At 40.1% G+C, this 10,842-nt stretch overlaps 1 protein-coding gene across 1 annotated transcript; it reads left to right on the top strand.

Annotated features, from left to right (window-relative positions):
• Positions 1-6,862: 6,862 nt before the first annotated feature.
• Positions 6,863-8,774, top strand: LOC132277509 (uncharacterized). Its single transcript, XM_059779362.1, has 2 exons — positions 6,863-7,052; positions 7,888-8,774. Exons 1-2 carry the CDS (start codon positions 6,863-6,865, stop codon positions 8,772-8,774), a joined length of 1,077 nt encoding a protein of 358 aa, XP_059635345.1.
• The last annotated feature ends 2,068 nt before the right edge of the window (positions 8,775-10,842 follow it).

Below are 10,842 nucleotides of genomic sequence, written 5' to 3' on the forward strand. Positions count from 1 at the left end.
CTCCCCACTTTAATTTTCTAAACGATTAAACAAATGGAGTTTCATAACTAGGAGCTAACAATATTAGGGTAAATTAATTTCCCAAAAAAAAAAATATATATTAGGGTAAATTATGCCCGCATTCCCCCTAGTTTAGATAATCTCACTTGCCTACCCTCTAATCATGGCCATTAAACTCCATTGACCTAAAAATTGAAAATACTCAACAGGAATAAAATTTCTTCCATTACTACAGCAAATGGGGAACTGCTGGACACTGAGGTACGGTAGACATCAAAAAAGAGATTGTTTCTCACTTCCATTCTGCACTTGGAAGGAATCCACATTCTCATCCAGGTATTACATCTCTTTCTCCCTTCATACAATCCACACTGCCATCTCATTTCCTACCATCACTTTGTGCAATCTGTTGGCACCAAAACTTGGCAGCCACTTCAGCAGCGACGTGGACCAATGGGAAGCCGATAAGGGTTTAGCATGTCCAAGAATGGATCGGCCAGTTTGAAGATATTAGGAGCAAATATAGAAAGATATATTTCAGCCACCTAATGATATGGCAGTTGCTGAAATATAGCAACTCACATTTGACTTTTTTCAAAATGGGATGTTAACAGAAAAGGAAAAGGCTAGAGTTTGGATGAAACTCAATAACTAAATTCCTATAAAATAGGAAGTTTAGTTTTATGAAAGAAGGAAAGCTTTGAAGACATGTATAGAAGGTTGGCAGCATGAAGTGAACAAATCTAATTGTGACAAGTGGCCTTGATATGGCGCTAAAGGATGGGCCACTTGGGATAGAACACGGCTGCCAAGTTTATAAAAGGAAGTTGCTAAAAATTAGCAACTTTTCAGCAACTTTCTAGCAACGTTTTAGCAATATCTCGGCAACTTACATGTGATTAAATCGAGGAAGGTTGTTTTTACAGAGATTTCCTACTGAAACAAAACAAGAAAGGAAGCAGAATAACAATAGGATTTGACTGAGTTCAAATTGTGAAGAAAAAGAATCAAAGAAAGAGAGATTTTCTAGCAATAACTTAGGAAAATAAGTTGAGATAGAACTTCTATAAATAGAAGTATTGTATTCCATTTCTAACTTGTCCAGCACCACCACAAAACATGCATTTCAACTAAAAATGTTTTCAATTGACTCTACGTCATTTTTTCCTATCAGTTACTTTATTTCAATTTAATGGCAATTGATTAGATCATTGTCAACTATTTCAATTCAGCCATTTACTTTCTTTCAATTTCAATTATGCCAATTTAAATTACGCAATTTTAGTTAGGCTTTTAATTTAATGGCAATTGATTAAATTCTTGCCATTGAATCGTAGTGACAATTGATTAAATTCTTGTCATTACTTGGCTGATGGCAATTGATTAAATTCTTGCTATCACGTTTCAGTGGCGATCGATTAAATTCTTGCCATTGTGTTTGACTGATGGCGATTGATTAAGTTCTCGCCATCACGTTCGGCCGGCGATCGATTAAGTTCTTGCCACCTGTCTTCACTCGGCCATTCCATCCATTCAAACATTCATCAGCCGTTGCATTTCTTTAGACACTCTAAAAAGTCCTTGCTACAAACAAGGCATAAAAGAACCTTGCTGGGAGTTCTTACTAGTCTCTCTCCCACACAATCGCCTGAGAGTCAGCCATCGAAAAAAGGGATAGGCTGGTGTTCAATTACATATTTTGGGTATTTTGTACAAATACTCTGGCACGCCCGCGAAGAGTCCATCGACTGGCGTAAGGAACAAAAACCGCGCGAACACATTTTGGCACGCCCGGTGGGACACTACTAGAGTGTTATAAAAGAGGCAAATATGCCGCGGCCCACAAAAAATTCTAAGGCCGTGGCTACTGATGAAGATTTGGAGGAAGGCGATCAGTCAGTACAGGCTGAGAACTCTGCAGCAGGTCCTACTGATGAGTTAGCCGTACTTCAAGCACAGATTAGCTCCTTGGTAGATGCAATGGGAAGGATGGGAGCACGCTACAATGACTTGCATGAAAATATGTCCCAACTTTCAGCTTTTATTTTGAACAAGCCGACTCAAGCTAGCAGCTCCAACAATCAGGAATCGGCTTCTCAGCCGAATCTATCACAAGCTGCTCGGCCAGAGAGGGCCGTTGAAACATCACAGCCATGGTCGCCAGTAGTGACACTCCAACCAGTTGCAACATCAAGTCAGCCGGTTCATACGCTACTCACCTGGGCAGAAAGCTATCCTCAGCCTACGTTGGCAGGTTCTAATCAGCCACCAGTAGTAGGTTCGCAGCCACAGGTAATTCTACCAAACCCTCCTCGGATGCCTTTGAATTCGGGGGGCAATCAGATCAGGTGGAGGCCACCGAACCCACTGTATACTCATGTGCCGCCACAGGTAGGGCTCGGGGGGCAGAATATGGCTAATCAGCCATATGATTGGCCGAATTGCTATCAACCAGCGGCTAATCAGCCGTCAGTTTTTAATCAGGTACCACCAATATTAAATCAGCCACCTCAAGTCATGTTAGATAGAAGACAATTAGCTGATTTACTCACAGAAGAATATGGCCTGGAACTTAGAGGTGCCGGCCGACCAATTTATAGAACTCCTTATCCAGAAGTGGTAGACCAAGTTGAGTTCCCTAGAGGATATAAAGTCCCTGATTTTGTAACCTTTAGTGGAGAGGGGAATCAATCGACCGTGGAACACATTGGCCGATTCACGGTTCAATGTGGAGAGGCCAGTGTTAGCCCGTGGTTGAAATTGAGACTTTTTCCTAACTCTTTGACAGGGGCAGCTTTTTCATGGTATATTCGTCTACCTCCTAACTCTGTTTTTAATTGGCCACAGATGGAGGAATTATTCCACAATCAGTTCTACCGTACGGAGACAGAACCTACTCTGGCCGATTTATCCAGGCTAAGTCAATTGCCTAGTGAATCGGTCGAGAAATTCATTGCAAGATTCAGGAGAGCAAGATTAAGATGTCGTGTACCTCTTCCAGAACAGGAGTACATTCGTTTGGCTTTGAACGGCCTTGATTTTGAACTTCGGAAGAGGTTTGAAGGAGTTCCATTTCGTGACATGTATGACCTGGCCGAGAAAGCTACCAGGTATGAGTTGGTTCTCAAAGAGGAGAAAGAACGAAAAAATTCCTCTAAAGGTACGTACTATAGGGACCCCAACTATGAAGTTTATTCAACTGATATGGTCGAAGAGGAAGATTTTGAAGCTAATTTGGCCGAAGTCATTCTAAAGAAACCTTATGTATGTGACGCTTTAACAAAACCAAATGTATCCACCAGTGGTACTCAGCCATCGACTTCATCGGCCAGGAAGGGTATGGCTGATACTGGTAAGGTTTATACGTTTGATCTGGCCAAAACAGAACAAATTTTTGATCATTTGTTGGCCGACAAACAAATCGTTCTGCCAAAAGGACACAATATACCATCTACCAATGATTTAAAAGGAAGAGAGTTCTGCAAATTTCATAATTCATGGAATCATACTACTAACAATTGTTATGTATTTAGAAATGTATTGCAGAAATCTATCGATGAAGGTGTATTGAAATTCCCTGAAAAGAAGCCAGATGTAATGGGGGTCGATGGCGATCCATTTCCTAATATTGTCAGTACCAATGTAATCAGCCTGGCAACTGAAAAAGCCGCTGATAATGGTAGACAGGAAAGATTACCAAAAGTTCTTGGTAGTTCATCGGCCAGTAATGATGAGCAGAAAGTTAAGGACTTGGAAATTCAGTTAAGAGAAGCTCAAATTGCCCTCATCAACCATGGTTGTTGTCCAAATTGCAAAGGCCGAAGGAATGACTCAGACAAGAGGGGCTATTTCCAATCAACCAGAAAGCGCAGTGTCCATGAAAGGTTAGGCCATCAGCCTAGACAGAATCACGAAGAAATCAATCGATCAATATTTAGAGAAAATGGGCCGAGGGCAGTGAGAATCATTCGGTCATCGTTGGCCGATAGAGTCCTGCCAGAACAACATTTTTATCCTAGTTTCAAAAGGAAACCAACAATTCAGTTAGAAATATGGGTTCAAAAAGGAGAAGAATCTAGCCGTGTAAGAACGGTTAGACCTCCTTTAGTTGACCATGGCAGATGGACTCGAGTAAGTCATCCAAAGTTTCCTAAGCAGCCTCCTACACGTACCCAAAAAAGGAGGATGCAAAGGAAAAATGCAGAACTCAAAAGGAAAGAAGACAAGATCGACCATGATCAACTAGAAAGAAAAAATGAACCAGTGGTGGCTGAAGACATGGAGGTCGCTACATCATTTGAGAATAAGGCATGCTTTTATGAAGAAAAAGATGATCAGCCCGACCAGGATCCAAAGCATGCGGCCAAGTACAGAATTCGTTTTGGTTCTCTCCCGGATAAGGTAAATTGTAACATGGTATTTGTTTTGCCTTCTGTGTTAGAAGCAAGGATAGAACCAACGGTGAACAGGGATGTTGAGTCAGCCAAGCAGGAGGAAAAGGTTGAATCTTCAGAAATTAAGAACGATTCGACAAGTTCATCGGCCGGGACAGGATTGATCTCTCAGGATCAGCCATCTAAGGCCGATAAAATAATTTTTGAAAAACCACCTTTGTCCATGACACAGCAGTTGAGGCCGTTGTATGTTAAAGTATGGGTTGAGGGTCAGCCAATCAATAGGGTTTTGGTTGACAATGGTTCGGTGGTGAATGTCATTCCATCAACTACTTTGAAGAAATTGGGTAAAACCATGGATGATGTAGTTCCAACCGACGTGGCCATCAGTGGTTTTAATGGAGGATCTAGTAACACCAAAGGTATTCTACCTTTGGAAATTACTATTGGCGGTAAGACATCCTTTATGGCTTTCTTTATCATTGATTCAACCGCGGCCTATAATCTCCTTTTAGGCCGAGATTGGATTCATCCTAACATGTGCATCCCATCAACCTTGCATCAAATGTTGATTTTTTGGGATGGAAATGAGGTAAAAATTGTTGAGGCCGATAACAAACCCTTTATAGCTAGGGTGTATTCGGCTGAGGCTGCACTTTATGATGAAACTGTTGTACCTATCAAATTTGTTGGCATTAACAGGATGAGACGACCAGCAGCGGCAACAATGAAGAAGAATTTAATTAATGCTGATATTAAAGAATTATTGTCAGAAGCAGCTCAGCCGAAAATTGATATTTTCAGGTCGACCATCAAGGACATTGAAGATGTTACTGATGGATCACAAAACCAATGAAGAAAAGAAGCGGCAAGCTTTCAGGGCCGCTTGCATCAGACTGAAAGCATATCTGGCTGAGAAGAGACTGGCCAGAGAAGAACAACTATATGAAGAGGTATCGGCCAGCACGGCCGATATAATTGAAGAAGGTTTCAAAAAGCTGGATGCAATCCAACTTGAAGATTTGGAGTCAGCCCCTTCCAGGATGGAAGATAATAAAGCAGAGGTGCAAGATCCTTTATTGGAAATAAATGTTGGTACTAAAAAAGATAATCGGCCATTATTTGTTAGTGCTTTGCTTGAGCCTAAATTCCAGGCCGATTTGATTAAATTATTAAATGAATATAAGGATTGCTTTGCTTGGAGTTATGAAGAGATGCCTGGCCTGTCTAGAAAATTGGTAGAACATAGATTACCGATCAAGAAAGATTTTCAGCCATATAAACAACCACCAAGAAGGATGTCTTCGGAAGTAATGCTCAAAATTAAAGAAGAAATTGAAAGACTTCTTAAGGCAGGATTTATTCGAACAGTTAGGTATGTTGAATGGTTGTCTAATGTTGTTCCGGTAATGAAAAAGAATGGCAAACTTAGAGTTTGTGTGGATTTTCGCAATTTAAATAATGCCACTCCAAAAGATGAATATCCAATGCCTGTGGCCGATCAACTTATTGATTCGGCCGCTAAGCATGAAATATTGTCTTTTATGGACGGCCATTCAGGTTATAATCAAATCTATTTAGTCAAGGAGGATGTTCATAAAACGGCTTTTAGATGTCCTGGGTCAATTGGTACTTTTGAGTGGATTGTGATGCCATTTGGCCTAAAAAATGCCGGGGCTACTTATCAAAGGGCAATGAATTCTATCTTTCATGATATGATTGGCCGATTCATGGAAATTTATATAGATGATGTGGTTGTGAAATCATCGGCCAAGAGACAGCATTTGGAACACTTGAAAAGGGCCTTTGAAAGGATGAGGATTCACAAATTGAAAATGAACCCATTGAAGTGTGCATTTGGAGTTTCAGCCGGGAATTTCTTGGGGTTCTTGGTACATAAACGAGGTATTGAAGTTGATCAGAACAAGGTCAAAGCTATTATAAATGCTAGGGCCCCAGCCAACAAAAAACAAGTGCAAAGGTTCCTCGGCCAGGTAGGTTTTCTTAGAAGATTTATTTCTAATCATGCTGGCCGAGTGCATGTCTTTTCGACTTTAGTGAAATTAAAGTCACATGAGAAATTTCATTGGGACGAATCCCATCAGAAGGCCTTTGATAAAATAAAAGAGTATTTGGCAAACCCCCCGGTTGTAATGCCTCCAAGAAAGAAGTGGCCGTTAAAGCTTTATTTATCGGCCGCAGAAGAATCAATTAGTAGTATGCTCGCACAAGACAATGAACATGGAAAGGAGCAGGCTGTCTACTACCTGAGTAGAATACTGACTGATGTAGAATGCAGATATTCCTCAATTGAGAAACTTTGTTTATCTTTGTACTATTCGGCCATGAAGTTGAGAGTATACATGCGGCCTGTTGATGTTTACATTCTTTGTCAGACTAACGTAATCAAGTATATGCTATCAAGGCCATTGATCACTGGCTGAATAGGTAAGTGGGCTTTGGCTTTGATGGAATTCAATTTTATCTACGTCTCACAAAAATCATTAAAAGGAAGGGTTCTGGCTGATTTTTTGGCCGATCATCCTTCAACTGATATTGATCCATGGGTTTATGATGAATTGGAGTCATCAGCTATATTCTTGACTCCTTGGATCTTGATGTTTGATGGATCAAGCACGGCTGATGGAGCAGGAGCAGGTATTGTTATTATTTCGCCAGCTGGCAGAAAGGCTTCATTCTCTTTCTTTTTAGATTTTAAATGTTCAAATAACCAGGCCGAATATGAAGCACTTATAATCGGCCTGGAGATTTTAATTGAAATGGCTGTTAGAGATGTAAAGATTTTGGGAGATTCAAACTTAGTCCTTAGCCAAATTTCTGAAGATTTTAAGTGCCTAAGTTGGCAATTAAGGCCGTTTCATTCTCTGGCCACTTCATTAATTAATCAATTTGATAATGTTCAACTTAAGTTCTGGCCGAGAGGGCAGAATAAGGAGGCCAACAGCATGGCTCAAGCAGCCTCTGGAATAAGAGTACCAGCCGGAATAGAAGATCAGTTGATAAAGATAACACGAAGATCTTTGCCATCGGCCGAATTGAGAAATACTATGTTTGATACTTGGAGAATTGATGTAGAAGATTTGGCCGACGATGACTGGAGGATACCATTTATAATGTTCCTTTGAAATCCAAACATCAAGGCTGATAGAAGTATTAAAAGAAAAGCGATCAACTTTGTGTTTCTAGATGGGGATCTATACAGAAAAGGGTTAGAAGATGGGCTCTTACTACAATGCATAAGCAAGGAGGAATCACTTCAGGTTATGGCCGAGGTACATGAGGGCAGCTGTGGGGCTCACCAAGCTGGGATTAAAATGAGATGGCTGATTCGCAGGTATGGATATTATTGGCCGAGAATGAGAAAAGATTGCATAGATTACTCAAAAGGTTGTCAAGCTTGTCAAAGACACGGGCGGATTCAGAATGTACCAGCAAAAGAATTACAGCCAATAATCAAACTTTGGCCATTCAGAGGTTGGGGCCTTGACCTTATTGGTAAAATTTAATCCACCATCAAGCGAAGGCCATCACTGGGTGATTGTTGCCACAGATTATTTTACTAAATGGGTTGAGGCCAAGGCTTGCAAAGCGGTTGATCAGCAAACAGTGATTAATTTCATGGAGCAAAACATCATCCACAGATTTGGGATTCCAGAAACACTTGTTTCAGACAATGCAACAGTATTTAGAGCAACTGATGTACTACAATTCGGCCACAACATGAATATTCATATGTCAGCCTCTACGCCATACTATGCTCAAGCAAATGGCCAGGCCGAATCTTCAAATAAGATTCTAATTGAGATCATTGAAAAAATGATCAAAGATAAGCCAAGAAGGTGGCATGAGACTTTGTCTGAAGCTTTATGGGCCTATAGGAACTCAAAAAGAACAGGCACAGGAGTTACACCATACATGTTAACTTATGGTCATGATGCTGTTCTGCCTATGGAGATGAAGGTTAAATCAGCCAGAGTTGCTTTTCAAAATAATCTAACTCCAGGTGATTATACTCAAGCAATGTTGGTAGAATTAGAAGATTTGGATGAATTTAGAAGGGATGCTTTGGATCATATCATAGCTCACAAGAAGAAAGTGATGAGGATCTACAACAAGAGGGTAAAACCTAAGTCTTTTGCTGAAGAAGATTTGGTTTGGAAAGTTGTTTTGCCAGTGGGTAAAGTCGATAGGAAATATGGGAAGTGGTCCCAAAAATGGGAAGGGCCATACTTAGTCCATCAAGTCTTAAGTGGAGGAGCATATAGGCTGAAATATTTCAGTGGCCGATTACATGACTATCCCATTAATGGCAAGTACCTCAAGAGGTATGTACCGGCAATCTTTGAAAGGGAAAATTAGTGTTAGCCAGTACTTATGGCTGACCATGTGTACCTTTATGTAATAAAAATCGGCCTAGTTTTCTAGGCTGATTTGGTTATTTTAATAAATTCTTTCTCGCTAGAATGTTGATGTTTGTTTGGAGTAACAAAAAAGGCCATTTATTCATTGAAGTGTAAAAGATTACATCATTTAAAGATCATACACTTAGATGGCCACAAAAGGAAGCTAATATATATATAAAAAAAATTCATATGTTTGCAAATTTTTCCTTGAAATCGGCCCAAATAACTAAGGACCGATTGAAGGCCACCATGGCCTGCCTCTTTGACTCTTCCAATTAAGGTAATTCTCCACGAAGATTTGCATGCTCGTGAGCAAGGTCTTGAGCTTCAAACTGCAATGTGGCAGCTTCAGCAGACAAGATGGCCTTACGAGCATGGATCTGGCCGATCTCTTTCTGAAGGACATGTTCTCTTTCCTCAAGGCCGATGAACTCTGTATTCACTCTTTCAAAGGAGGAAGCTTGAATTAACAATTGGTTAGCAAGGGTATCCTTCCTGTTTTTACTCTTGTTGAATTGGTTGATTGCTTCATTGGCTTGGAAAATATCATCGGTCATAGTTGGTAGCTGGCCTTTAAAGGTAGCAATAGTGGCTTGAAGATCAACCGGAAAGTCTGGGTACTGGCTGAGTGTAGAAAGCACTGTTGTGAGTTCACTTTCAAAATTAGGAAGATCAGCAGCATCCCTTTTCAAGATCTCAAGTAAAGATTTTTTGGTCTCTTCTAAGGATTGTATAGGGATATTGGTTGAAGTGACTGGGGTGGCTCCAGAAGATTCACTTTCTTTCTCTTCGGTCACTGAAACCACCACATCCTTAAAAAAATTGCTCAAAGCTAATAGGGATGAAGCAGGAACTTTTTGTGGAGGAAATAAAGGAATAATTTGAGTTTTCTCATACACAACCTGACAAAATGAGGAAAGATTAGATCTTAAGTTTTTTTTTTTTTTTTTGGGGACATGAGATAGTCAATACCTTAGATGATTCGGCTATGTCTGTCACTAAAAGTGGCTGATAACTGGTTTCTGGAGGAGGAAATTCTGGCTGAACCGCTGTGCTATCTCCCTGGGATAAAGTTTTAGCAGGAGTGACTTGAACATTGAAGGGCACCTCAATGGGATCATGAAAATCCTTCAGAGGGCTGAAATTTCTAACTGGGCTATAGACCAAGTCAAGAAGAGGAGATTGCTGCAAAAGAGAAGAAATTAAGGACCATATTAATTGAAAAGTTTAGAAATTTCAAGTACAGTTATCTTTACCTCTTTTTCATCTGAGGAATGATCAGAAGGAGTGTCAGTCACATTAATTACGGGATCATCGGCCACATCTTCTGTAGGATGAAGGCTTTCTAGATTTTCTTCCACTTCCTGTTTCTTACGTTTGCTCAATCTTGTTCTTTTTAAAGTGTCATGAGCAGTTGATTTCTTTCTTTTCCCCTGGAGATGGAAGCTTTATTAAAGTTTGTTTCGGCCAATAATAGTTGTGGCCGAGAATTAGAAATCAATATTGGCTAAGTATTTTAACAATTGAGCCGATATGATTGTCTTTGTATGTTAATAGATAAAAAAAAAATTTTACCTTTGGAGGAATTGGAGGAACATCAGGGATGATGGCTGATTCAGTTATTGAAGGCTGAGGAGGTTGGCTGGAGGAAATCTCATCATCTTGGGGCTCAACGTCTTCTGGATTAAGCGAGGCTGATAAAGTTCCACTGTCTGAATCTGCGGAAAAAAAAAAAGAGGGGGGTTAAGAGAATTTCAATTAAAAGTTTATATATATATATATATATATATATATATATATATATATATATATATATAAAGGAAGATCGTACCCTTGAGGAGGCTGGCAGTGGCTTTGGCCTTAGCTTTTCTCTCTTTATTGGTCCTTGTTGGAGCATCTGTTCGCTGAGAGAAAGGGAGTTTCTTGGCCGTTTGTTTTTTATCTTTGGGAGGATCTTTTTGAGGCATCTTCTTTGGGGTAACGGCCCGGGAAATTACGAATGCCCCTTCAAAGGCCACAGATAT

The sequence above is a fragment of the Cornus florida genome, unplaced genomic scaffold (assembly GCF_030987335.1).
Source record: "Cornus florida cultivar Cherokee Brave unplaced genomic scaffold, ASM3098733v1 CherokeeBrave_3.0.0_Hap2_Chr10, whole genome shotgun sequence".
NCBI lineage: Eukaryota > Viridiplantae > Streptophyta > Magnoliopsida > Cornales > Cornaceae > Cornus > Cornus florida.

Coding starts and splice junctions, on each gene's coding strand:
- LOC132277509 (XM_059779362.1), top strand. CDS start 6,863: ATGGAATTCAATTTTATCTACGTCTCACAAAAATCATTAAAAGGAAGG. Junction 7,053..7,887: donor GGCTGATGGAGCAGGAGCAG/GTATTGTTATTA, acceptor TTGGCCATTCAG/AGGTTGGGGCCTTGACCTTA.